Raw genomic sequence first — 26,624 nt, forward strand, 5'->3', positions numbered from 1 at the left:
TTGATGCAATGAGCACGTGTAATCGCAGTGTGTAAACGCCCATTGTCCCCCAACATGTCTCCTCAGATGGCACTCACCACGCCCTCACACCAATTGCCAAACGAGGTCGTTGCAATACATCAACTTTTCATTAAGATGCCGCGCTGGGCAGGGTAAACGACATGAGATTGAGCCTATGTGCCCTGTTCTCTGTACCGTACATGTATGTATAGATAAGTAAGTTCAAGAAAAGGTCACCTCCAGAGCTACCAGTCCAGCTATCCTCGGTCCGTCCCCTCCAAGGATATTTCCATGCAGCGCTCTCGGGGGTATACGTTAATCAATGAGTGAAGTGAGTAGGTGAATGGCTTAGCCCTGGTAGCCCCAGCGGGGAGCGTTGATGATGATGCCGCAGATGCAGCCAGAGAGGATACCAGCGACGGGGAGAGTGATGATCCAGCCCATGTAGATCCAGACGACCATGCGCCAGTTGATGGAGCGCCAGGTACCAGAGCAAAGACCGACACCGACGGTAGCACCGGTGATACACTGGGTGGTGGAAACAGGAAGCTCTGTTGATGGTCAGTGATGCACAACACCAAACAGTCGATGGCACTTACTAAGACGGGTGGCCAGGATAATAGTAACAGCGGCGCCCAGCTCCATGGAGAAACCTCGAGAGGGAGAGTGAAGAGTCAGACGGTTACCCAGGTTGCGCATGATGTTGTAACCATAGGTCCAGATACCCAGTGCAATGGCAGCACCACCGAAGCAGCTATTCATCATGTTAGTTTCCATCATCAAGCAAAGTGACACAATTCACTTACAGAATCCAGACGGGGACGTCAGACTTGCTGCTCGTGATGGCGCCAGTCTGCCAGACCTGGTAGATGGTGGCATAGGGACCGATGGCGTTGGCCACATCGTTGGCACCGTGGGTGAAGGAGGCGGTACAAGCAGTCATGACTTGCATAAAGGTGTAGAGGTATTCGGCGCGGTTGTCGTAGTGGGGAACGTTGGCGTGGATCTCGTCCAGGTCGCCGGTCAGGATGCTCTTCTTCTTCTGCATGTTGATGATATCCTGGTCGACACCCTGGAGGAAGACAAACTTGAGGTACCAGAAGAGCATGGCGCCGCTGTACCAGGGACCGTCGGGCTTGGGACCGATAATGCTACGCTTGGGCTTGACCTCGACAGGCTCGGCGGTGGGCTCGGGGGTCTCCTCGGAAACCTTCTTGCCCTCGTTGCTGGTCTGCTCCTGGGCGCGCTCAAACTCGTCGCTACCCTCACGGCCAGCACGTCGGAGATCCTCAAGCTCCTCGCGGGTAAGGTGGCCCTCGTAGAAATCGCTGATGCCACCCTCAGCACCCTCAGGCTGAGGAGGAGGAGCAGGGCGCTTGAGCAGGAGAGGGCCCATGGGGATGTGCCACCAGCGGAGTTGCCAGTCGTCAACGATGACCAGGCGGTAGAGCCAGGGCAGGAGGAAGATGGAGATGATGAGAGCCCAGGCGGCACCGACACCAACAATCAGACCGGCAGTCTCGGCGTCAGTAAAGTCAACCTTGATGGAACCACCCTTCCACACGATAAGCATGGTAAGGAGCGAGGCGGTGATGCCAAAGTAGATGGGGGTAAGGAAGAGACCCTTCCAGACGGGCTTGCTTCGAAGCATGACTCCATACTTGGTGATCATGAAGATGATGGCACCAAAGGCACCAGCCAGACCGGGGGCGATAATCCAGGCGAGGAAGACAGAGACGACACCAGAGCTGATGCCCTTGTCGAACTCGGCCCAATGAATACCATCAGCGCCGACCAAGGCGATACCCATGCCAATGACACCGCCCATGATGGAGTGGGTAGTAGAGACGGGAAGACCGATACGGGTGCAGAAGGTGAGGTACAGGGAAGAGGCGACGATGGCGCACATCATGCCCAGCATCAGGAGGGCGGGATCATTCTCAAACTGGTCAATGTCGACGACCTTGGTTCGAATGGTGTCGGCCACTCGGGCGCCGACACCGACGGCTCCGGCAAACTCGAGGACGGAACCCAGAACCATGGCCTGGAGGTAAGTGATGGATCGGGACGAGACCGATGTGGTCCAAGAGTTGGCGACATCGTTAGCACCTGTCAAACGGATATGTTAGCAAGAAGACTAGAAGCTCGATGGGAGTAAGCAGGGAATAATGAGATGTAGGCTGCACGTACCAATGTTCCACGCGTCGAGGAACGAAAAGATGGTGCCTATGGCAAAGATGTAGTCGAACTGGTGAAGCACCATTGCGACGATGGCCGATCACTCGGGCTTCTTAATCCCAACAATTAAAAATTGAAGAGCCTTTTTGTGTCAAAAGGCTTCTAGAAGAAATAGGCAGTTGAAGAGAAGAGTGGTTGATGGTTGCTTGCAGGAGATTCCAGACATGATGACAGCAGGTCCTTATATCGACGGGGAACGACAGGAGAGCACCTCATGGGGTGCAGTGCACAGTCTTGGCAAACAAGCTTATTATTATGCTTCTGGGGCCACACGCAGGTAGAAAGCTCCCGTTGGTCGAGGTGTGTGAGCCTAGCCGTCGAGCTCGGTGAACCCATTCGGACGACATTGCCAGGCTGAGATGCATTCTCCAGCCTTGGCGGGTCTTGAAGGACGAGAGTAACGGATCTCTCAGCCTTGGCACGCGACAGGGTGCGAGAATGGAGGGACTTGGCACGCGACGGGGTGGTATTCTCGTGCTCGTGTCCTGGATGCCCGTTGGATGGGCTGAGACGGAGTCCACTCGGGCAGTCCATCCTGAGGATCAGATTCTGCCTCCTCACAGATACGTAGAACTTTGCCATTGACGAATACACCCCCGCAAATCACCAACGGGCGTTGGACAGAGGATGTGGGATCGACGACAGCCCACAGAGTTGCCTTGAAGCACACGACTGTCCTGCGCCCTGCTGCATTCGCGGGATGCGTCCAAGACGGGTGAGGCGACAAGGGAGGTGCGGATATGGCGTTTTTCTCGGATGTGACTCGACACGCAGAAAGCCAAGACTGACTGAACAAAGGACCTCTTGAGCAAGCACCAAGAAAGCGGAACCCGAGTCTTTTCGCGATAGTGGATGAACAGACGCAGGGTCCCTTATCCTAGCTTAATTGTCCGTGTTGCGATAGCGTCTACGAAACCAACGACGCACTGACGGATGGCATCAGACATGGAGATATTCAACCGTAAAAATTGGGGACTCATCGGGTCTGACCTGAAGATGTAGGAGACGAGTGTCTGAGGGGAGAAGGGTCAAGGCGGATGGGACGTTTTCGCACAGAGCACCCCAAGGTTGAAGCGAACCAGAGCAAACCGATCCTTCAGGGGATTGACAATCTCACAGGGGTACTCACTCCATGGACCGCTGAGGAACAAGAGACAACCCACGTGCATCAGTTATCGTCGTTGAATGAAAGATCGGGAGAGGCTCTGCGGTGTGGGCCAATGAGATCTGGAATCACTCCACGTGTACGGGGCGGTTCGCTCTGAGCCCACAACTCCAGATTTGCCAAGCCTGGAGATCGAGCAGGGGGTTTTCTACTCTGTTAGGACTGCGGGTGTACTTTTGCTTTCATGTGCTACCACTCTGCTGCTCGATAAGCTGTTGACGCGGGCGGGAATGCGCGGGTGTAATTGGCTTCTGGAAGATGAAAGGGATCATGCTAGAGAGAGAAGAGTCAACGGTCCTTTCTCTTTTAGTCCAGTGTCCGCTCCTCGACTCGAGCTTACACAGTCTGATATCCAGATCGCTTACCACGTTTCTTGGAGGGAAATCCCACTCTTCCTCCCCTCCCCTCCCTTCTCCAGCGCGCCAAGAAGTGCGCCCCTCGTCGCAACGTCCCGACACGCTGCAACCCCTTCAGCGACTCAACCACCCACAAGCTCTTCCCGGCGGCACGTTGACACTCTGGTTCGCCATCTTTGCCGCGCCAAGAATCCCGCGCCAAGGTGCGCCCACTGCGTATGGGGACACCGAGGAGTGATTACCTGTCGGCCCATCTTGCATGTGCCGCGCACCAAGCTTCCTCGTTTGTCGGTGGTAGAGTTCAACTATCTTCTTGGCCTTGATGATTCTAGAAAGAGTGCCCGTCCTGGGTTTATGGATCCTGGGCTGAGCCACGGTCGTCATCACCGAGATGGAGATGGCTCGGAATGTCTCGAAATGGTTCTCATCCGCGTGAGGATCAACAAGGCCCAATATCCCAAGCTAGAAGAACCTTCCAAGCTAGAGACTAGCACACATCTTCTCCCGGATGTCTGGACCATCAAGATAGTCCCTCATACCACCGTCGATCCCACGCCTCAGTGGCGTTTTACAACGACAACGTGATGTCTTTGCCTTGAAGCCCGTCCGAGCCAAGACAGCCTCAGATAACCTACGCTGTAGCCCACGCCAAGTTTGTGACCGAGGCTCTTCTTGGCGATGCGCACACTTCAGGTCCTTCAGGTAAGAAAGGTCCAATGGTGGGATGAACGCGTCCTCTGCCAAGCTGCCGGCTTCACCTTGGCTGGGATACCGAGATCTCGACGGGCATGGGGCGTGGCTTACGAGGGGGCGTCTGGGGCATCCTAGTTTTTGCATAGGTAGCTCAGCCCACGAACCATCTCTGTGGATGAGAGGAATCCTGCCAATCGAGCGGGAGCTGATTCTGCTCGCCTTGACAGCTTTGTTCCCGTTGTCGTGCGGCATATGTCGCCCAACGCCGTCGTATGCTGTGGCCAGAGACACCCGGGACGCTACGGCGTCCTAGCGACAATCTTGTCCTCTTATCGTTTAAGCTTAATTGGATTTGACTTTTCGTGCGTTAGGTCGTGTACCCATTACCGTCATCCACTTGACCTGCCAGGCTGCTCACCTGGTGAATAACTCTCGGATTTGCCTCACCAGGATAATCTTCTTGGCCTCACCAAGTCAGATCCATTTCTACCGGGATCATCACCTCTTGGCTTCTACAGTCAGTATTGACAGATCGGCCTCTCCGGGCGGTTGTGGTCCATTCGAGGCACCCATGTGAAGAGCGCTGTCTACTCGCCTTCCGTTTTGGAATAGGGCCTTGTTCATCGGCGATGAGCCGATTGACCAGCTTATTGGGTCGCCGCTCATTTGGGAGATCCCGATGTATGGGTGGTCTAGTTGGCTTGGCTGTTGTGAAATTTTCGAGTGCTTGTGGGGGTTGTGTCAGCTTGTTTGCCTCCATCGTCACGAAGAAGTTGATTCTTGCCCAACTTTTACTTTCCTCCATATTTTCATTGCTACAAATCATAACGAAGTAGCGATAATGTAGTTTATCAGGTAAAAACGATATGTAACAAGAATCGACGCGGAATCGTGAAATTCACAGCCTTTAACTGCGTGAAGGTGACGCGCCTCTTCAGGCTCGAGCACCAACGCCCATTTACCCTGGATATGGATTGCCACGAATCTCGCAACACCAGAATGCTCAAAATCTCCCTCGCGGGCCCTGATTCTGGGTCCTTCTTATGAGCCTAGTATCGTGCAACCCGCCATTAGTGAATATCAACATCCCAACACTCGACTTTGACTCCCAGGCACTATGTTTCTGTCAGAATCTCTCAACGCTTGTCAGCTTCCAAAAAATGCATGTTAATGGACTAACTAATGTCTTACAAGAAGTAGCACACCCAGCCAAATTTTCATACATCAAACCATAGTGACTACCTCTCTAGGACGATCCAGCACCGGAGTAGCCAGACCCCAAGGTAGCTAAGGCTTTGGCAACAGCCGCATGTCCAAAGCCCAGCTGAAGCCAGCCTGGGGCAAAGAAAAGTAAGCAGATTTGCTGCGTCATATTCTTAGCTCTGAAATTAACTCCGGGGTATTTTGCTCTGTTGCGGTTTTGCGTTCCTTACGAAACAATATCTTGTGTCAGTGGCCATCCTTAACAAATCATCGCGATTATTTCATAACAATCAGTCATATGATAGCCCAGAAATAAGAGAATGAGATTTAAATAAAAGAATAAATATTTTTAGAGACTCTTCCCTTCCCCTGTGATATCCAGTGAACCCGTGCCAAACGAGTGCCAGCCAGGTCAGCTGCACCTCTACCCTAAGCCTCCACTCAGAAAGACACCTAGAACAATGACATTTCTACTATCTAGAAAAGCCTGTGCTAATGAGTTCATTTGATTGATGCATCTCATACTGAATTAAAACTCGAGTGTCTTTGCTTGATACTAGACTTGACCCCATCTGGGCTGAGTAATTCTCGTACCTCGGGTCATCATGCCCGGCTGATTACGTGCTGATAAATCACGACACTTAATAATTCGTAGAACCAAGGCAGTATCACGACATCCTCAGTACTTGGATTTAGTATAAATAGAATATCCCCATTGTCCTGGAATTGGACAATCACTAATCTATCAGATTCCGAGCCAGCATCATTTTCTATTACCAGCCTCCAGCAGATCAAACTCGAGACCTACAATGGCGCAGACTCAGTTCGCAGTGGTAGACGTCTTCTCAAAGACACCCTACAAGGGTAATCCTCTAGCAGTCGTCAACGACTTGAAGGGAGAGCTCAGCGATACTGAGATGAAGTTGATCACGCGCCAGTTCAACCTCTCGGAAACCACCTTTTTTCTCCACCCATCTCTCCCAGGAGCCCACTACAAGCTACGTTCGTTTCTGCCAGACGGGAGAGAAGTCTTTGGAGTTGGCCATAATATCTTGGGAGCTTGGTGGTATCTGGCACATGCTGGACTGTTGGACTTTTCGATCAAGTCTGGGATCAGCAAGGGAGATGGTATTGAGGAGTTTACCTTCTATCAAGAGCTGGGAGGATCTGTGACGCCGGTTAAGATTCTCAAGAGTCAGGTTTCTTCAGTTGAGCCGGCTGAGTTCTCTGTTTCCATTACGCAGGCGACGCCTAAGGCTCATGGACGACACCCGAATGTGCCTGAGCTTGCCGCAACTATCGGCTTGGGGCCTGAAGATATTGGACTGGCCCCCGGGACTGGTGTATCCAGAAAACATGATGTCATCCCGCGGGTGATGTCTACATCGACTACTCATCATCTCCTCGTCCCTGTTGCGTCCATCGCAGCGCTTGAGCGGGCGTCAGTGCAGCGGGACAAACTCCTCGAGCAACTTCAACTCGCGCATGAGAGTGCTTATGGGCTCTATCTATTTGCAAAGGATGACCGTGAGGGTGCACCTGCCAATACTTATCAAGCTAGATTCTTCAGCCCCGGCATGTCAACTGAGGATCCAGCCACTGGAAGTGCTGCGGGACCTTTGTCCGAGTTTTTGCGTGACGAGGGTCTTCTTGAGTTGGTTGATAACAAGACGAGCATTGAGGTCTGGCAGGGCCTTCAAGTTGGGAGGGAGTGCCTCATCAAGGTGAATCTGGCTGTTGATGGGAATACGCCGGTTGTGGATGTTTCTGGTAGTGGTGTACTGTTCTCGGAGGGCAGATTAGCTAGTCAGGGAAGCCAGGCTTGATTTCTAACTGGAATTGTTTGTCACTTGACAGCTTAGCAAGTCAGATTTTCGCAAAGATACCGTATTGACTCAGTAGCTTGACCAACATGTTGCGTGGTTCTCGGCATAATTGGCATCGTCTGTGACGTCATTGGGGAGCTCCTCCCTCCGGGCTCGGTGGGATGCAGATGAGCTCTCGGTTTCACGTATCACCGTACCTATTCAAGCTAATGAGCTGCGGGATTATGCTACTTATAGGCCGTGATTGAATGGAATTGCCATTATTAATTATAATTCCCCCGCGGGGTTTGGGGTCTTTAGCTTGTCCTCCCGCGGGATCCCAAGCCGACACGAATCGCGACCCTCAACTCCAACGCTAAGCATCACCAAAAATCACCCCCCCAATTGCCCCCACGGCGGGGTAGCTGCTCCTCCGGCGTCGGGACCTGACAAAATCTACAAGCCCATTGGTCTTTTTGGCTCACGGCTTTCTTTCCGATCCCATCGAATCCCCCCATGATGCGCCCGTTGTTGCGAATCGGTACATATACTGCCTGCACCCGGTTGTCCTGGGCCTCGAGAAACACAAGATCCTTTGCGACCACCTCTAGACCCTCTATTCAATTGCCCGCCATGAAGCTGCTTTACCCTACTTCGCTCAAGCTCGACGTCTCGAGCATCGAGGGCTTCTCGGTCGAGCTTAAGCCCTACGACGTCAAGAAGACCATCCCCGAGGACCTCATCGACGCAGAGGTGCTCGTCACCTGGACAAACAGCGCCGAGAACCTCAAGGATGCCGCCGCACGGATGAAGAACCTGCGTTGGATCCAGTCCCTCGCCGCGGGTCCCAACGACGTCCTCAGCGCCGGCTTCGACACGTCCAAGATCACCGTCACCACCGGCTCGGGCCTGCACGACCGCACCGTCGCCGAGCACGCCCTCGGCCTCCTCCTCAACGCGGCGCGCCGGTTCTACGAGATGCGCGATTATCAGCTCCAGGGCAAGTGGCCGGGCCACCTCGGCGGCCCACAGCCCGACCGACCTGCAGGAGCCTTTACCACGCTGCGCGACGCTCGCGTGCTCATCTGGGGATTTGGCAACATTGCAAAGACGCTCACCCCGCACCTCCTCGGGCTCGGGACCGAGGTTCGGGGCATCGCGCGCCGAAGGGGTGTCCGTGACGGCATCGAGGTGTACGGCGAGGACAGCCTGGCGGAGCTCCTCCCCGAGACGGACGCCCTGGTCATGATCCTCCCCGGGTCCGACTCCACCCGCCACGCGCTCAACGCCGAGCGCCTCAAGCTTCTGCCCAAGCACGCGTGGGTCGTCAACGTCGGACGAGGCACTTCAATTGATGAGGATGCCCTGGTGGATGCTCTTGAGAAGGGAGAGATTGGAGGAGCTGCTCTTGATGTTTTTGAGACGGAGCCTCTCCCCGAGCCGAGCAGACTTTGGAAGGCGCCTAACGTCATCGTGTCGCCGCACGCTGCCGGTGGACGACCACAAGGCTCCGAGGGCTTGATCGCCGAAAACTTGAGACGGTTCCGGGCTGGACAAGACTTGAAGAACATTATTTAGAATGCATAATTTAGAGCGAAAAAAAAAATGAAGAAATGAATAGATCCATCAACGCACAATGCGACCTTGTCACGCTTCTTCTGGCGCATCTCGTCGCATTGACCCAGTGATGGTTCGGTGGGTTGCATTGATCTCCGCGGCCTGCATGCTGCAAGACCGAGATCCTCTACCCGATGTGGACTGCTCCTCCAACCACACACCAACGACAAAATGAGCCTGTCCCATGGCCTTTTACTTTATTACAACTTCATAGTTAGTTTAAAGTGATTTGAGTACCTGATGCCGGAGCCAGCTGGTTCAATTTGGTCGCACATCTTGCTGCAGAAGACCATGATAGAGGATGGAATAGAAATCCGAGGCCTAACAGTAGGTTGCCAAAGCTGTCGAGAAATTTAATAATTATGTGTCTATCATCTTCTTGTCTAGCAATTATCTATCATTTGTCTATCGCTCCCAACTCCTACTGTCCATATAACTCCCGGGGTATCACACAACTCTCAACTCTACCCCTCTACTTGTTTACCGCCTTTGGCTTCCACAAAGCCCACGAAAAGCTGATGCACAGCTTGAGGAACGCAGCAATCCAGAGAGCACCAGCAAATCCAACCCAAGACTTGGACAGGAAACCACCCGAAACAGCTCCCGCAAACAATAACAGTGCTCCAGTGGCTCTTCGGTTTCGATCCGCATTGTCGGTGATGGGTGCGGTAAACAGCTTGGCATCGCTCATCATGTCGCAGTACAGACTTGTCAGCACAACTGTAGGCATGCTGTTGTACTTGAGGACTCGGCTGGCAACGATTTGTCCCGCACTCTGGAAAGCAAGCAGAATGATGGGCGCATAGTCGGAGTAGGGAAAGTCGTTGCGAACCCTCTCAATGATCCATCCATCCTTGTGCGTCGTGGTCCTGTCATTGGGGCTGTTCCGGACCGCACCAGTAGTGGCGAGGAGAGCCACGAGACCGGTGAGGACGGACTGGATGAGGAAGGACGCGACAAGGACCCAGCGCTTCTGAGGGCCAAAGTAGCGGTGGAAGTTGGAGAAAAAGAGGGCGCCGATGGCGAAGAAGATTATGGCGATGAAACAGCGGGACCAGGCCTTTCCGGGGAGGTTTTCGGGTTGGCCGCTGACGCCTAGGCCGACGAAGATGGTGTTTCCTGGGGATTCACTGTTAGTATAACATTTGAGATGGATTGTTGAGGGGACTTACCTGTTTGCATACTGACGAAACAACCGTACAAGTTGAAAGCAGCGCTGTCAACCAGACCGGCGACAAAGAAACAGACGAGCAGCAAGATGTCGCCCCATCGTACATCAACCTCTGCTGTGAATCGTCGAGAGACGGAAGATGTAGGAACTGATTCCTTTGACCCAGCCTCGGGGTTATCGCTGGAATCTGGCATGCTGGATGTGTATTCGAGATTGTTGAATCTCTCGAGCTTCTTCTCGCGTGACTCGCCGACGTCCCGTACAGATAAAGGTGACTCAAAGGTCGCAGAAGAAAAGTCCTCTATTTAAAGGCCGACCAGCCGATGGTCGTTCTCCTGAAGCGGATGGCGTGCTGGCAGCGGTGGGCCCGTCGGTGGGGGTCATCCTTGTCCGGAATGCCGGCTTATCCAGACGTCATCTCGAAAAGAGAGCGGTTTGGCCGCGAATATGGCATCGCCAAGAATCCCGCCAGTGGACGCACGGTCCCCAAGGGTCTTGGTTGTCAGTCGAGGCCTTCTGGGAAGATGGTGAATGAAAGAGTTGGGGGTGAAAAATTTGTGCTGAGCACGTCAGCGGCCAAGATTCTTTTCTGGACTAGGGCAGATGGCCTCACCTGGCTTTGTTTACACTGGTTGAGTTTTATCAGCCCTTTTTTACGAAAAGTGTTAGGTCAATGCGCGCTATTGGGCCCTGGGGATTCATCAAACTGTCCCCTGCTTTTGCAATATCAAATGCCAAGTGCACCGCCTCGGTCGCTGATCGAGGGTGCTTTTTTTGCCAAGTCGGTTGTTTGCCGTCACGGCCGAGCTCAGTTTCGGCGGTGTCACGCGTCAGCCGGGCGGTCAAAATTGTTAGCAAAAAGGAAAATGTAAAAAATGGGAGGGACGAGATCATCATGGTATCATTAGCTCGAGCATTTTATTCTATAGTCAACCCTCTGCCGGCTTTAGTGCATACATCTTGACGGGCATCAAGGCTGTGTTGCCGACCATGGGGAATCCTCGTTGGAGATCAGATCGTACAACCTGCAGACCAGCCTGCTTGAATAGAGCCAGAAACTTTTCATCCTCTCTATTTTTTGTTAGAATTTCATCCATCACTAGGCCATGCACTTACCGTGTAACACTGCTATCCAGGTCGTCAAAAACATCAACGCCATTAGTGCTCAAGTTCTCCTTGATGACCATGACTCCATCTGGCGCCAGAGCAGACTTGCATCGCTCAAAGTATTCCACTAGAAGATCGTCTGGTAGATGGCCAACACACCACTGCGTCCAGATCAGGTCGTACTTGACTCCATCCTCGGGCTTCCAGCCTTCGAGGCCGACGTTGAAGATATTTCCCACTCCAGGCTTGCCCTCCAGAACATCTGTAAACTTGGTGATAGGTTCGATAATGTCCACCTTTTCTGCCACTTGGGTCAGAAGTCCTTCAGTGACTCTGCCGATACTGTTGGTTTGCAGAATGATTAGCAACTCCAACTTGAAAAATCTCGACCGCTCTTTGCAGAAACTGATAACCCGCGTCTAGGAATGCACCCACCCTGCTCCGCCCTCAAGCGCTCTAGAAACCATCTTCCGCCCAGTCTTGATGCCGATTCCCAACCTCGCAAGAAACGTCCTTGAGCCCTGCAGGTCGATTCTAGTGACTGAGGGGATACCGCCCAGCATGCCGTTGACGTCGGCTTCGATGCCCTCCCAGTACTTTTTGCCATCCTCCATAGATATCAGCGAGTCGGGCGCCGAGCCATCTTTGGAGTCGGACATGATGGCTTGAGTTTTTGTTGCTTGTTGGTGATGGCGGTGCAGATTGTGATGAGGTTTGCGGTGATGCTATTGGGCTGGTGGTGATGCCTGAGGCATAGACTGGGGTTAGTCTCCGCTGCGGCCATACTCTGTTTGCTTTCGATATCAAAGCATGTCATGATCTGGATTTTAGAGAGCAAGCAAGATTAGATATTTTTATAAAATCTATAAACTAGTTAATTTATATATATATATATATAAGGCAAGGCTAATTTGTATAGTATTTCATTATAAAAAACCACCTTTATATCTTTATAATAAGTAATTATAAATATTATATTTTAATTTTACGTAAAAGAATTATATAAAAAATTATTATTAGATTATATATCCGGGCCTGATCCGGAACATTTAGTATATTAGTTCAAGTGAGAATATCAACTTCTGTATATTACTATCTAGAATGTCTTCCAGGCATCAAGATGCCCTGACAGTTGAGGAGTGCGGCTCAGGCATACCCGGCCGTCCTTGATCACCGCCACTAGCTCCTGCTGCTGGCGTTCAAACACTGTAATGTCATCTAGTGGATTGCTGTTTAGAATCAACAAGTCTGCCTTGAACCCCGTCTTGACCTGGCCCAAAGTGTTTGTTTCGCCAAGCATCCTTGCGGGATTGATAGTTGCGCTTTGGAGAATGTCAAGATTGCTCAGAGCTTCTGAACGGATGCTGAACTCCCGGGTTTGATATATCCCAAGTGGTCCAAGAAGGTCACTTCCGTAGCAAAGTGTTAGACCGGCCTTCTTGGCGATCTTGAGGGCATTGATTCCCATGGCGAGGACTTTCTTGTTCTTTGCCTGCGAATCCTCATTCAAGAATTGAGGCAACGCTGGATCCGCTAGGGTTTGATATGTGACGAGTGTTGGAGTGAGAAAACATCCTTTCTCCGCCATGAGCTTGGCTGTTGGCTCATCAATGAGATTGCCGTGCTCAATGCCCTTGACGCCGTTTTCGATGGCGATGCGAATGGAATCAGGCGAATAAGCATGGCATGTCACGTACGTCCCATGATTCGATGCAGCTAGAACCACAGCTCGGATCTCTTCTGGACTGAACTGCTTGCCCTCGAGTCTATCCGTCGGACTGACCACTCCGCCACTGCCCATGATCTTTATAAAGTCTGCTCCTCGGCGTATCTCGTCTCGCGCTGTAGCCAGACAGGCCGATACACCGTCACAGACCCTTCCGAGTCCGGAGACAAACCCAGATACACAGTGTGTATGGTCATGGCAGCTTCTGAAATCACCGTGGCCACCTGTCTGACTCAATGCATGACCACTGATGTAAAGTCTGGGTCCAGGGACCAGCCATTCCTCTGTTGCCTGCTTGAGGGCATACGGGGCGCCGCCACAGTCGCGGACAGTGGTGAAGCCACGGGCGAGAATGTCGCGACAGACATAGGTCATGCGGAGCATGGAGACGTGCTCCGGTGTGGACATGACCTTGGAGAAATCCGAGTCACCTGGTGCAGCGGCGATGTGGACGTGGGCGTCGATGAGACCAGGACAGATATATTTGCCAGCAACATCGATGATGGTAGCCTCTGAGGCTTCTGCTGGGAGGGTCGTGTCGTCTGAAGTAATGGCAGCAATTGTGCCATTTTGAGTGAAGATATATTGGGGTGCAGTAAAGGTGCCGGTGACAGGGTCAATAATGGTGGCGTTCTTAAAGAGGTATAATGGAGGGGATGACTTGGGAAGCCAGGGCTTGATGAATTGGGGAGACAGCGATTCCATGGTGGCGGTCCCAAGATGTGATACAGATGAGTTTCCCATCAATGTCAGAGTCGACCAAATCATTTTATAGGGGTTTCTGCGGCAATCGCTAGAGATTAACCGAAGGGATCGTCATGCTGGCTGTCGATAATTGCTGAGACAGTTCTCCTCCACTGATGCCGTGATGACGTTGACCGGCACGGCGACCGGCGTTGGACAGAGTATGCAAGGGGGACAAAGGGCGATTGTTATATCTTCTGATGTGCCGGCACCAAGGAACGAGGCACATCATCGCCGGCCAAACTACCGGCAACCTCGGCGTCGCATTATCTATGTCGTGCCGGTAGCACGCCAACCATGATTATCGCTGAGGTTTAAGAATCGTCTGTCTTATCTCCGCCCTGATTACCGGCAATCTCATCGTCGCACTGTTTGTGCCGGGCCGGTAGGTTGCCAACTACCTATGTACTGTATTTCCAAAGCTGAGGGTTAAGAATCATCCGTCTTATCTCTTCCCTGATTACTGGCAGTCCCAGCATCGCATTATCTGTGCCTTGCCGGCAGGATACCAACGATGGCTATACCTGAGGTTTAAGAGTGATCTGTCTTCTCTCTGCCCTGATCACCGGCAACCTCAGCGACGTATTAACTACGACGTGCCGGTAACGCACCAACCATGGCTATCGCCAAAGTTTGAGAACGGTCGATCTTCTCTCCGCATTTTCCTCTTTGGGTCCTGGATTGCGCGTGGGGAACCAACCAGCTTTGCCACCGCAAATGATAAGGTCGTTTGGGGCGCTATGTGACGTGGAGGTGTCAACTACATGTCCCGGATCCTCGGCGCCGACAGCAACTTACTCGTTGATGGAGAGGGTGATCATGTCTGTGACCGGCACGGCCTCTTGTATATAATTCATGAAACATTACGGGCTTGAGCTTGAACATAACTTCCTCGGTGGTTCCTTTACTTTCCATTTTGTTAAACAAAGGTCAAAATCTTTCACCATGTCGAACGAGGATGCTCTCGAAATGACCACATCGAAAGCCGTTTCTCAGCAGGACCGTGAAGCCGGCGATGTCGAGAACGTCCATCTGAGTGAGGATGTGGCCGTCAGGTTTCTGGAGAACCTCGACCCTGCCATCAAAGACGTCCCGATTTCTGCCAAAGAAGCGCGCAAAGTTCTCTGGAAGATTGATCTGATCGTCCTACCCGTCATTGCAGGAACTGTCATTTTGAGTGCCGTGGATAAGGTTGGTCATTGTGCAAGAAGCCTTTACCGAAGTTAACTTGTTCCCTGAGGTTGTCATCTCCAATGCAGCCATCATGGGCATGAAGCATGACCTTAAACTCGTCGGTAACGAATATTCTTGGGTCGGAAGCATCTTTTACTTTGGCTTTCTAATCTTCGAGTACCCGCAAGCCATCTTGATCCAGAGGCTGCCGGTGGCAAAACTGTTGGCTGCTTGTATTCTCTCCTGGGCTGTCCTCCTCTTCTGCAGTGCTGCAACAAACAATTTCGCTGGGCTTGCAACGGTTCGTTTCATCTTTGGTTGCGCTGAAGCAGGGGCTTTCCCTACTGCGTCGATCCTAACTGTCATGTGGTACACAAATCGGGAACAACCAGTCCGCGTGGCAATCTGGTACAATCAGGTACGATAACCCCAGTGCTCTATTATCCCCTCAACTGTGTTAAGGCTCCAGTCGGGTCACTACAGGGATACCTAACCAATGAAATTGCACCATATGAATGGTACATTATTTCCCACCTAAATTAACCTATGATAGAAGTTCCAACAATATTTTGAGTTACAAATCGCGACATCACACTGCTTCCATCCCCGCCTTGATTGATGCCTCCTTTTATTGCTGCTGACCGGCCATACTCATGCTCTCGGCAGCTGTTATCCTCCCTGATGAAGCTTTGGTCGTCATATGCATTGAGGGCCTCGGCAGGTATTGATTGAGAGCTCATTGATAACTTTAGAATGATTTGTATGATGTTTTTGGTGGGAATGATTGATGATGCATCGTCAGGTTCCCCGCATGTACCTATCATGTGACAGGGGTGATGTGGGGCGGAATACCTTCTGGAGCCTTAACACAGTCGAGGGGATAGTATCAGAACTCCGGCGTCTGACTACGGGCAACCAGTTTTCGTCAGTCTTCTCTGGCATCACCTCGTACGCAATCTCACAGACCCATACACACTTAGCACAATGGCGCCTCCTCTTCATCGTCCTCGGGGGCATAACCGTTCTCTGGTCCGCTACGGTCCTTGCTTTCCTACCCGACTCACCCGTGTCCGCCTGGTGGCTGTCTCCCCGAGAACGATACATCGCCATTCGTCGATTTCAGAAGAACAACACGGGTATCGAAGATAAGAGAGTCAAGTGGTACCAGATCAAGGAGCTCTTGGTCGACCCCAAGACATACCTGCTTGCGCTGTTTGCCTGTGCACAGAACATCCCCAACGGTGGACTCGTTACCTTTTCTTCCATCATTGTGTCTGGCCTTGGGTACTCGGTTCCCATTACGACATTGCTTGGTATGCCAACTGGGGTTGTCGCGACGACTTGGCAAATCATTCTTGCTGTTTTTTGTGCCAAGCTCAAAAACATGCGCTGCACCATTATTGCCGTGGCCAATATTGTCCCTATGGTCTGTGCGATCCTCATGTGGCAGTTACCACGAGATAACCAGACAGGTCTTCTGGCTGCGTACTATGTCTTCTACACTTACTGGGGCGTAAGTATTGGCCTATTCCGCAGTAGACAGAACTAACGAGTCTCTTCTTACTCGTACGTGATGTCCACATCAGTCCCCATGGCCAACGTGTCTGGCCATACAAAAAAGGTCACTATGAACGCTGGCTATTTCTTTTCCTATTGTCTGGGCAATATTATCGGACCTCAGGTTTTTCAGAAGAATGACGCGCCCAACTATACGAAAGGATACACTGGGCTCCTCATCTGTCTTGTTGTTTCGGCATTGTCCATCTCCGTATACGGACTTTTGTGCAGACGAGAGAATGCTCACAGGGATAGGTTGCATGGAGTCGTGCATACTTCGGCCATCACAGAGGAGGAGAATGAGGCGCTCGCCTTGTCGGATATGACGGATAAGGAAAAGATTGCATTCCGGTACTCATACTAAGGGATTTGGATGAAGTGGACACGTTTAAGGCAATGGTTGGAATTAGGTTCAATGTAGAAATGTGACTAATGTGTTCTTTGTTATAGGTAGTTGAAGCTCGGCCCTCGATGAGATAACTAAGCCAGAGGACCGTAGAAATGTGACTGTATTGCGTTTCTCGCCAGGCTCAATGATATGGTCGGGGATTTACTCCCCATAGGGACAAGATGATGCAGAGGGAATCGATCCATAGGTAGCGCTCCTCCAGTAGGGGCACTAGCTTTATGAAATCCATAGGTGATCGGGATCCGATCCCCAAGTCGCTCTAGGGAATGATGATGTCGTAAGAGATCGACATTGGCTCGAGTTGTCTTGAGCATGGGTGCTTGGCCCCAAACGTGGCTAAGGGCGACATATTCCATGTCATCTGCGGGTTCAACGAGACACATTTGCTTCGTATCAATAAAAAACGAGAGTGGACGACGGAGACGCGTGCTTCTGTCCTGGCACTTGCTTCCGTGATACTGATCGCAGTCTCGCTTCCACTTGAGTATCAGAGCTGGGTCGATGAAACGGTCCAACGGCCGTCCCAGAGGCATGCCGGGGTTTTGAGAGAGGTCGTTGATGAGCAGAAGCTGCGGTGCTCGCAGAATCCAATTCCCATCATAGAAGTTATGAAGAAGGACCACTCCATTTCCTACGGATAACTGAACACCGGTATGCTTCTTTATCGAGTAGTCCATGACATTCATCTCGACGTTTAGTTTTAGAAGGGCCTCAGGGAAGCCAAGGTGAACTTGACACCCGTTGTACACCTCGGCGGCTCTAAATTTTCAAGATCGGTGCTCCCGAGTGTACTCTGAAGGGGCAGCTAGTTTCTTCTCGTTGAGGGTTCTCACTTCCTCGGCTGCCTCGAGGAAAGCCTGGCAGATGTTGCACTCGAGGGTTTCATTTTGGTCCGATGCGGTTGCTCCGGGAGTTTTCGGTATGGCTGAATGACTCTTTACGATGGTGTTGTGTTTTCGATGCTTCCAAAATTCGGGCGGTTGATGAAACAAAGACTGGTAACCTCCCTGTATTAGGTGGCGTGTTGATCTGAAGTTGGGCCGTTGGTGGGACATGCAGCCAACATCCTGGCGGTTAAAGGCTGTCGCAGCCAGAATAAGAAGTCGGCCTAGCTTCCCATTCCCAAAATTTACAAGGATCATCCGGGCATTGCTTGAGAAGTCATATTACCTTGAATTGGGGTGACATTGGGTTCAACATGTGGACTTTGCTTAGGTAGTTGACGATGGTGTAGGTATTAAATGTTGATGAATGTACAGTTCATAAACCAGATAAAAACACCTAGCTCCTACGATTGACAGTCAGAAGCGACCTGAAATCAGCAATAACATTACCGATCCGACCATGAACCTATTAAGCATTACGATTCGGCAACTCTAGGCTCTACCCGCACCCAGAGCTCAGACTGCGAAAAGATGCCACAGTTAAAGACTTTCCAAGGCTTTGTAGGATCACAGATGGAAAAGTCAAACCGTCGGAGCAACTTCAACGTCAAATGTCAGCAGGAGTTGGGTTATAGATGGCGAGATTAGGCAGACTCACTTCGACGTAGATCTTATTCAGCTCCATGAGAGCCACGGGCCGTCCCAGACATTGCCATCGTCCATAGCTAAAGATTAGATCAAGCGCGCTCTCCATCTCCTTGGTCTTTTCAGGCGGGCTCTCAATCCAGCGCTCGGGGCGGAACTCGCCTGCGTCAGGGCCCCAGATGTCCTCCCGTCGGAAGATGCCCCAGGCACAGTATCCGACGCTTGTTCCACCGGGAATGAATTGGCCTTTCCAGGTGTCTCCTTGTGGTGGAACTTCCTTTGACATGAGGCCGGCGACGGGTGGGAAGATGCGGAGGCCTTCTTTGATGACGGCTTGGAGGTAGGGTAGGTCGCGGCCGATGGAGTCTGGAATGATTGGCTCCGAGTATGTTGTCTTGGAGATTTCGGTACGTAGTTTGTGGTACACGCGAGGGCTGGTGATGATGTGAAGCATGGTTGAGCGGATAGCCGTGGCGGTGGTATCAGAACCGGCGATACTATGGCGGCATTGTAAGGGGACTGCTCGAAGTGAACGTGGACGCAAGTGACTTACATCTGGAGCAAGATTTCCGACTCGGCCTCTTTTTGGGTGAGCCCATGAGCAACGAAAGACCCGAGCATATCCTTCTGGACCTTCTTATCGGGTCCAAACCGTTCAGCCGTAATTGCTTTGGCGATGCTTGGAGATGATCAGTCTGCTGTTATACATGGGGCACCGCAATAACTTACCCCATCACTCTCCCAAACCCAAGCCGATCCTTTTCAGATGGCAAAAGGCTCTTAAAGATCGGAGAACTCAAGACCTTGACTAGCCAGGGAACGACAGTAGTAACCATGACCATGGGCAGTGTTTCCTCGGTGGTCTTGATGTACTCGTACACATCCGAGTCTGTCTCCAAGAAGCCAAACGGTTCGCCGAAAGCCAAGTCGGAGAGGACGTCCAGAGTAAAAAATTGGGCGCGACGGCCTAGATCGACTGGTTTATTCTCGTCGGCGTATTTTCGCAGGAGCTTGATGAATGCGAGTATATTCTTGTCGATCTTGGGCTCTAGGTTCTCGACTTCACGACCGCCGTACTGTAACCGTAAGCTCGTGCGCAGGGGAATTATTTGGGCAACGTACTCCAGCAGACATCTTGGAGCGCAGCTTAAAGTGTTCATCCTCGTCCCTCCACGAGAGGATGTTGTTGTTGGCCGGGTCGAAGCGCATCCCATCGTACCAGGGAGAGCGGCGGTATTCGGTTCTAACGTTGAGGATGTGCTTCATGAGGTCGGGGTCGTCGGTGAGGAGATCGTTGGGACTGACGCGGGCGATTGAACCTGCGGCGCATTGTTAGCATTCGTTGAAGCGCAATTGACCGTCAGAGCAATGCGACGAAACTTACCATACTTCTTGGTAACCTCCCAGAAGTCCAGGTATGCTCTACCGCTGCCGACAGTCCTGATGAGCCACCATTTCGAGAACCCAGCGAGACGAGGCCCTTTGAAGTCGCGAAGACGATTGTACTGCCTCCATGTCGAGATGCCCGACCAGAAGATCAAGACTCCGACCAACAACGCAGCAATGGCAATTGACGGGCGCACGCCATCGACAAGACCCCGCAATCCGTCGACCGAGCTCATCATGGGAACCGTTTCGGCAATGTCTCGCAGTGGAGATGCAGAGCCGCTGATGGTTCTATCCCCAGGTCACGGGCTGGAGAAAGCTGGGCCTCAGAGAAAGCCAAGAAAGAGGAGGATTGCTCTCCTCCCATGGCGGATTAATGAATACTAATCCCATCGTTACATTCGCGCAGCTGGAATGACTTAGCGTGGGACTTGCCCATCACTTGATGAGGATCCCCCTCGCCGAGTGAGCCGCCATCGCAAACTCGAGCGCCCCGATAGGACGGAAGAGCTTCACTAGATCAACCCGCTAAAGGCCTCTAGAACGCCCTGGATCGGGAGGAGGCCCAGGCGCCGGCGGTGCGTGCCGCTCAAGCCTCTCGTTAGCGTGGACCACAGTGGAATGTCCTTCTGCGAATGGCTGGCCTGGGGGTCGAGATGTGGCAAGGCCGAGGAGACAGGGGGCGAGACGGGGAGCTCAATGGGTAGATTGGGCCCGGGACGCATCAAGCAGCTCACAGTCCTCTGCCACGAATGAGTCTCCTTCCCTGTACAGGCATTCCCCCGGATAAGAAGAGCAGCCTCGGCTTGCATCGAACGCGTCACTGAAGCCCCTCTCTGCGACCATGTTCGTCGTACGTCTTTGAGAGGCGCGGATAATTAAACATCCCATCTAGTGAAAGCTGCTCGGAACCCTAGGGCCATAGTTATTCCAGTAGTGAAGGACAACCCGGGTCTAGCACGCAAACGGTTCGTTTATTAGCATTGCAGGACTTGCACATTGGATCGATCGCGTGAGGGGAGGAAATCTTGACCTCTTTTGCTCTTTGTTGCAATCTGACATTGACACGTCGATAGACGAACGCGCGACCCGAGTAGATTGATTGACTGTCGACTTTGATCTTTTCTTCGCTCGTTTTACCGCGCGATTTCGCCATGGCGGGCTCTCCCAAGTCGGAGAAGGGGAGTCAAGAGGGTAGTCCTAAGCCTGAGCAACGAGCAGCTGCCACCACCGAGGATGAGCCCATCGAGGCTGAGGTGAGAGTGAACGCGCCGTATTGATAAGAGTGGACACTGAGCAAGCAATCCCAGGAGCACGAAGAAATTGGTGATAACGATTCGGCACTGGGCGTAAGTGAGGTCTTGAGCGACTGACCAGGGTCACCTTTTTCGTTGGCGCTTGTCGCTGATCTTCACGTGCAGGACGATGCTGCCAGTTCTACGGCATCGATGCGATCCAGCATTCTTCAGTATCGTACTGAGAATGGACGGACATATCATTCCTTCAGGGAGTCGAGTGAGTCTGCCAGATACTCATGAGAGAACGATGAGCTGACTTTTCCTCTCAAGTCAATTACGTACTCCCCAACGACTCGGTAAGAGCGACAAGGGTCAATCTCGATGCGTGTGTTGGTTCATGGTGCTAATTGCTTGGCATGTGTCCAGTCCGAGCAAGAACGTCTAGGTTAGTGTCATGGTGATGTTGCATTGGGGATCTTGCTAACCTTGTGTTAGATCTTCAGCATCATTTGTTCACGCTTACGCTTGGAGGGAAGCTGTACCTGAGTCCGATTGGTAAGGACGACAAGCCTATTCGACGATGTTTGGATGCTGGTACTGGAACTGGTGTTTGGGCTATCGACTTTGGTAGGTGTTTCGTTCATTGAAGTAGTATTCTGCTGACCTCGGACAGCCGATGCGCATCCTGAAACAGAGGTATTGCTTGGCACTCTACTATTCATGATGAAGTCAAGATTGACACTTATTAGGTCATTGGCATTGATCTCAGCCCTATCCAGCCAACCTTGTACGTCTCCCTGCATTGACACCACAATGAGATACCCTCACTCACCAGCCCAGCCTCCCCGCCAACCTCTCATTCCAAGTCGACGACCTCGAAGACGAATGGACCTACAGCTACAAGTTCGACTTTATCTACGGCCGCATGCTCGTCGGCTCCATCGGCGACTGGCCCAAGTTCTTCAAGCAGAGCTTCGACAACCTCAACCCCGGAGGATGGATCGAGTGTCAGGACATTACCTTTCCCGCCGAGTGCGACGACGGCACGCTCAAGAAGGGATCCTACATTGATCAGTGGTCCAGTCTCATGATCGAGGCGACAAACATCTTTGGTCGCGGTGCGCAGAGCGCGAAAAAGTACAAGCAACAGATGATTGATGCTGGGTTCGTCAATGTCACCGAGGTGATTTACAGGTGGCCTACGAACCGGTGGCCAGCGGATCCGTATTACAAGGAGCTGGGTTTTTGGTGTTGTCACAATATCGCTGGCGAGTTGTCGGGTCTGTCCATGGCGCTGTTTACGCGTGCTTTGGGATGGAGTTCTGAGCAGGTAGAGGTATTTTTGGCGAATGTGAGGACGGATATGAAGGACAGACGTATCCATGCTTGGTGGCCCATGTAAGTGACTCCGTCTGGTGTTGTTGGAGACTGCTAACTTGTATAGACACGTTGTATATGGCCAGAAGCCAGAAGAAGCTTGAGACTGAATTCAAGATGTCACGACCTGCAATGATATATAACAGATTGGAGGGTTGATTATTCCCGGCTGATCCGGGCTAGCCATATTGTATTCTTTTTTAAATCACAACTGTCCTTTCACTCCCACCGCAGTCGGATGACCCAGATCCTCCGTGCCTCCGTCCCCCATGCTTCTTGTCCTTTACTTGATCCCGTCTAGCTGCTTCGTCTAACTGTCCTCTTTGGTCTCTTTCAACAGAGCCAAGGCCACTATTTTATCTCCGGTCACGGCCGAGCTGTCCCGAGATTGGAATCAGACCAGGATGTGGCAAGCTGAAAAGCCCCAGCTGTCACTTTAAATCTCTCAGGTACGCCCACCCCTTGCACATCTTTTTTTTCTTATCAATCTGATAATCTACATGACTCCATCACCAACCATGGCGCAGGACAGCGACATTCCAACTTTTAGGATCGACCTCGCCCGATCACCCGAGGATCGATATGTAGACGTCGCTGCTACGTTTGGACCTCGAATTCGTACTCTTGGTCATGTTTTTGACGAGCTTCTCGAGTCGATGCTGGGTTCCAAGTGGCTTGCTCGGATCGCCAAGTTTCTAGCCAGGGTGTTTCTACGACGGGTGCACGATGAAGAGGAAACGCGTGAGATAAGAGGGTTTGCCAAGGTCGCTCGGTGCGATCTCTTTCTCGTGGTGGCGCTCAACGTGTTTCTGGATGTCATGATGGGCTGCACAGCTGGCTGCGTCAAGGTCAAGGGGAAGCAAGTGCAGGATGAGCGTCTGATGCACTTTCGCACTCTTGACTGGGGGTTGGATCCGCTGAGGGATTTGGTGATTGTGCTCGAGTATGTAGACTCGTCCAAGGATCCAGATCATGTCATTGCCACGTCGATTACATATGCTGGCTTCATGGGAGTGTTGACTGGAGTAAAGTATGTACTCTGTGCCTTGAAGTGTTCAGTGCTGACCTACCGGAAGGGAGAATTTGTCACTCTCTCTTAACTATCGCCCGTTGCATCTTTGCGACAACTCTCATCTTAAGAAGCATCAGCTTCTCGTTATTCTTGGCTTCCGGCCTTCTGTGTCTTCTATCCTAAGGCACACACTCTTCAACCAGCAAAAGACAGAGACACCATCTTCTCTCGTCGAAAGCGCCAAGCAACTAGCCGGTGTCCGGAGTGCACCATGCTATCTTACCCTATGCGACGGAAACCACGCCGTCGTGATCGAAAAGGACCTCTTGACTGGTCGTCTCCGAGAGAATGACCGCTTCATCGTACAGACAAACCACGACTCGTGCGATGCCACAAGGTGCGGCACAGAACTACGCTCCGAACCGGTAGCCCCCCATCCTGAGCTCTGGCTCCGGGATTCCAACGACCGCATGGATGCCATTAGCGACAAGTGGAGTGATCACTGCAGCACGGAAGCTTCTAGCGATGATGAGGCTGTTGTCGTGGATGACAACAAGAGCTCTGTTAAGCAGGAGACTCTGCGGGAATGGATGATGGATAAGAGGATTTCGAACGGGTTTACGCATTTTGCTTGTATTATGGATCCGGCTACGGGGAGGGTGCCTTGGTTGAGGAGGGGACCTGCTCCTGAGGTCAAGGTGGATGTTGAGGATGCGGCCAAGGAGTAGGGTTTTGGGTTGTATAGAGGAAGGCCTTGATCATAAAGGAATTATAGATGGATATACTATTGGACAGAAAGGGTGTAATGTATATTTTGTTGGGCATGCTTGGCGAAGCTTCTCATACTGCTTCCGGTCCAGATTGGCACGGTGATTGATGTGATATTCACAATCGGACTTCCAGGCCATTTTTGTGCTGAGGTCTATACTTCCCCGGCCACTATACTGTATATAGTCCTTAATTATGTGAAACGAGTTTTAGAATCATCAAAATCATGGCGAACGATGGATACTTCGACCTGGGGTTGCTAACGGGAGATTCATAGTTGAACACCAAAGACTGCCACCTGTACTCATTTATATGAGCAGCACAGAAACTTTGAAAGGCTGAGGGATACTACTCATGCAAAAATTGAATATAATATCTCATTCGAAGGAGTATCCGTAGTTGAAAGCACACGAGGTTTACTTGAATTTGCTCGACTTCATGTCACACTTAGACAGCCTCTAGGGTATCAGACACCAGCTATAGTGAGACCGATAAGCTGATGGATACTTTCTATGAGTTTGCCGAGTGGCTATGCCGTCTCGTGGAATGAAGAGTTTTATTACAATCACAAGATGATGACGTCCATCGCGGACATCCGGCACAGGCTTATAAACTTTACCATGAGGGATTTGAACGTCCTGTGATGGAATCAAAACTCAATACTCACGTAAAACATCGAGCACTGCCTCACACTAACACAAAAACCTTTTGTAAACCTCAAGTTTTATCGCACTTGAGTCGAGTCGCTGACCTGCCCCTTTCCGCAACTCCCGGACTTGTCCATCCGTCGCACGGGTTTCCTCATCCAGTAATTTTGCCCCTTGAAAAAACACAGCCTCTGCTCCGCCTCATAAACACGTCAGATCAAAGCTTGTTTTATGGACTTGTTCTTCCGCCTTCGGCGTTTTGCATTGTCCGTGGTGGTCCTTGCCATGGATGTAAACATGCTGTTTGAACATGGCCAATGACGTCACGCCATAGACATGGGCCGTGATGTGCAGCATCAAGATGTGGGAAATAAGCTTAATTAATAAATGGCAGGGGACGACAGCCACTAGAGCTAGTTCAGGAAGGAAGCTGTCTTTTCCTCTGCCAGCTTCTCCATGTCCTCCTTGTCAAGACGGAGGTAGGCTATCGGATCCATGACCTTTGCCCCGAGGCTCTGATAGAACTGCAGAGCTCGGTGGTTATCCTTGTAGCACTGCCACTCCATCCGAGAGCACCCCAGCTCATTGGCCTCCTTTGCGATGGCCTGGATGAGATCCCGCGCGTAGCCCCTGCGGCGGTACTCTGGGGCCACGTAGAGATCTTCCAGGCATACTCCTGATCGGCCAAGCCAGGCTGCAAACGTGAGGAAGTAGGTTGCCATGCCGGCGATACCCTCTGGTGCCACGGCAAGGATGATCTTAGTGAAGCGGCCACAGGGATTGGAGGTGTCTGAGTCTCCAAAGTCGATGTTGTCGAGGAGGTCCTGCTCGGTTGCTTTCACGCTGGAGGAGGCACACTGCTCAGCGGCAGTTGCACGCATCATGCCGAGGATAATCGGGACATCTTGGGAATTACATGAGTTATTGGCGTGTCGGAAGTTTTGATGACTTCTACTGTACCTTGGCGTGTTGCGGGTCGGATAATCAGGTTGCTCGACATGATGTGAAATTACAGATGATGAATAACGGGTAACAAATTGGGTGGTCCGTTCTACCAATACGAAACGTTGAATGTCACTGGCGCCCTGCAACTGACACTTGGGTAGAAAGCTGCACATTGTGGGACCTGGAGCTAATCACGCCGCGTCACCGACATACCAAGGGAGGCTGTGCTGAGTTAGCGTGAGGAGACGAGAAAGCACGAGTGTTGTGTCTCAGCAGGTCGTCCAAATGGGAAAGAGAAACAGAGAAAAGAGATTGTGATTGCCCAAAGCTCCGCTCCGTCTCGTGTCACGTATCAGGCCGTCATGTGCGACCCAGAGACAAGATGAATTAGAGGGCAACCTGTTAGGTACTTGCATCTAGCGCCTGAGGAGACATAATAAGCTTAAAAGAAGTGGCGGGACCCACGGGCTTGACATCGTCTCTGCTGGGTCTTGGCCAAGGTCGCTGGAGTGATTGGTCTTGGCGGTATGGCCACATCGGCGAATGGCCACATCAGGGCGAATGACCAAGGATATTCTGTTTGTTGCCACTGGAACGTGCCATTTGAGATGTAGTGATTGCTTTGACAGTGCAGACGTCATTAACAACAGTTGAGAGAACCTTACAGATGCGGTGCTTACCCGTGGGGACATCGCGTTATATGCCTCAGTTAGGCTCTAGCCATGACCGTGAGTATCCATAGGTCCCAAGGAAATCAG

The 26,624-nt window shown here is 51.8% G+C and overlaps 9 protein-coding genes and 2 pseudogenes across 11 annotated transcripts, besides 2 other annotated features; 5 read left to right on the forward strand and 6 right to left on the reverse strand.

Annotated features, from left to right (window-relative positions):
• Positions 1 to 348: 348 nt before the first annotated feature.
• Positions 349 to 2,263, reverse strand: NCS54_00859200 (Phosphate transporter; the record flags this gene model as incomplete). The annotated part of the gene is made up of 4 exons (XM_053153974.1): positions 349 to 551; positions 600 to 754; positions 807 to 2,109; positions 2,191 to 2,263. The coding sequence occupies 4 exons, from the start codon at positions 2,261 to 2,263 to the stop codon at positions 349 to 351; spliced, it is 1,734 nt and encodes a 577-aa protein (XP_053009949.1).
• Positions 2,264 to 6,464: 4,201 nt separating this feature from the next.
• On the forward strand, positions 6,465 to 7,481 carry NCS54_00859300 (Hypothetical protein; the record flags this gene model as incomplete). Its single annotated transcript, XM_053153975.1, has 1 exon — positions 6,465 to 7,481. The coding sequence occupies one exon, from the start codon at positions 6,465 to 6,467 to the stop codon at positions 7,479 to 7,481; it is 1,017 nt and encodes a 338-aa protein (XP_053009950.1).
• A 495-nt stretch (positions 7,482 to 7,976) lies between these two features.
• Positions 7,977 to 9,038, forward strand: NCS54_00859400 (2-Hacid-dh-C domain-containing protein; the record flags this gene model as incomplete). Its single annotated transcript, XM_053153976.1, has 1 exon — positions 7,977 to 9,038. One exon carries the CDS (start codon positions 7,977 to 7,979, stop codon positions 9,036 to 9,038), a length of 1,062 nt encoding a protein of 353 aa, XP_053009951.1.
• Positions 9,039 to 9,549: 511 nt separating this feature from the next.
• NCS54_00859500 lies at positions 9,550 to 10,547 on the reverse strand (annotated as a pseudogene). The gene is made up of 2 exons: positions 10,250 to 10,547; positions 9,550 to 10,196 (listed from the first exon to the last, which is right to left on the reverse strand).
• Positions 9,550 to 10,547: a sequence feature.
• Positions 10,548 to 11,177: 630 nt separating this feature from the next.
• NCS54_00859600 (Hypothetical protein) lies at positions 11,178 to 12,014 on the reverse strand (the record flags this gene model as incomplete). Its single annotated transcript, XM_053153977.1, has 3 exons — positions 11,178 to 11,319; positions 11,365 to 11,697; positions 11,791 to 12,014. The coding sequence occupies 3 exons, from the start codon at positions 12,012 to 12,014 to the stop codon at positions 11,178 to 11,180; spliced, it is 699 nt and encodes a 232-aa protein (XP_053009952.1).
• Positions 12,015 to 12,451: 437 nt separating this feature from the next.
• Positions 12,452 to 13,786, reverse strand: NCS54_00859700 (Amidohydro-rel domain-containing protein; the record flags this gene model as incomplete). The annotated part of the gene is made up of 1 exon (XM_053153978.1): positions 12,452 to 13,786. One exon carries the CDS (start codon positions 13,784 to 13,786, stop codon positions 12,452 to 12,454), a length of 1,335 nt encoding a protein of 444 aa, XP_053009953.1.
• Positions 13,787 to 14,770: 984 nt separating this feature from the next.
• Positions 14,771 to 16,919, forward strand: NCS54_00859800 (Hypothetical protein; the record flags this gene model as incomplete). Its single annotated transcript, XM_053153979.1, has 4 exons — positions 14,771 to 15,016; positions 15,066 to 15,416; positions 15,918 to 16,515; positions 16,585 to 16,919. 4 exons carry the CDS (start codon positions 14,771 to 14,773, stop codon positions 16,917 to 16,919), a joined length of 1,530 nt encoding a protein of 509 aa, XP_053009954.1.
• Positions 16,920 to 18,324: 1,405 nt separating this feature from the next.
• On the reverse strand, positions 18,325 to 20,169 carry NCS54_00859900 (annotated as a pseudogene). Its single transcript has 6 exons — positions 19,878 to 20,169; positions 19,616 to 19,812; positions 19,223 to 19,569; positions 19,047 to 19,172; positions 18,507 to 18,990; positions 18,325 to 18,447 (listed from the first exon to the last, which is right to left on the reverse strand).
• Positions 18,325 to 20,169: a sequence feature.
• Positions 20,170 to 21,033: 864 nt separating this feature from the next.
• Positions 21,034 to 22,598, forward strand: NCS54_00860000 (Hypothetical protein; the record flags this gene model as incomplete). Its single annotated transcript, XM_053153980.1, has 10 exons — positions 21,034 to 21,135; positions 21,190 to 21,228; positions 21,301 to 21,394; positions 21,448 to 21,473; positions 21,544 to 21,562; positions 21,613 to 21,744; positions 21,791 to 21,813; positions 21,867 to 21,904; positions 21,958 to 22,515; positions 22,562 to 22,598. 10 exons carry the CDS (start codon positions 21,034 to 21,036, stop codon positions 22,596 to 22,598), a joined length of 1,068 nt encoding a protein of 355 aa, XP_053009955.1.
• Positions 22,599 to 22,994: 396 nt separating this feature from the next.
• On the forward strand, positions 22,995 to 24,234 carry NCS54_00860100 (NAAA-beta domain-containing protein; the record flags this gene model as incomplete). Its single annotated transcript, XM_053153981.1, has 2 exons — positions 22,995 to 23,524; positions 23,571 to 24,234. 2 exons carry the CDS (start codon positions 22,995 to 22,997, stop codon positions 24,232 to 24,234), a joined length of 1,194 nt encoding a protein of 397 aa, XP_053009956.1.
• Positions 24,235 to 25,334: 1,100 nt separating this feature from the next.
• NCS54_00860200 (N-acetyltransferase domain-containing protein) lies at positions 25,335 to 25,921 on the reverse strand (the record flags this gene model as incomplete). The annotated part of the gene is made up of 2 exons (XM_053153982.1): positions 25,335 to 25,825; positions 25,882 to 25,921. The coding sequence occupies 2 exons, from the start codon at positions 25,919 to 25,921 to the stop codon at positions 25,335 to 25,337; spliced, it is 531 nt and encodes a 176-aa protein (XP_053009957.1).
• Between the last annotated feature and the right edge of the window lie 703 nt (positions 25,922 to 26,624).

The sequence above is a fragment of the Fusarium falciforme genome, chromosome 6 (assembly GCF_026873545.1).
Source record: "Fusarium falciforme chromosome 6, complete sequence".
NCBI classification, from domain to species: Eukaryota; Fungi; Ascomycota; class Sordariomycetes; order Hypocreales; family Nectriaceae; genus Fusarium; species Fusarium falciforme.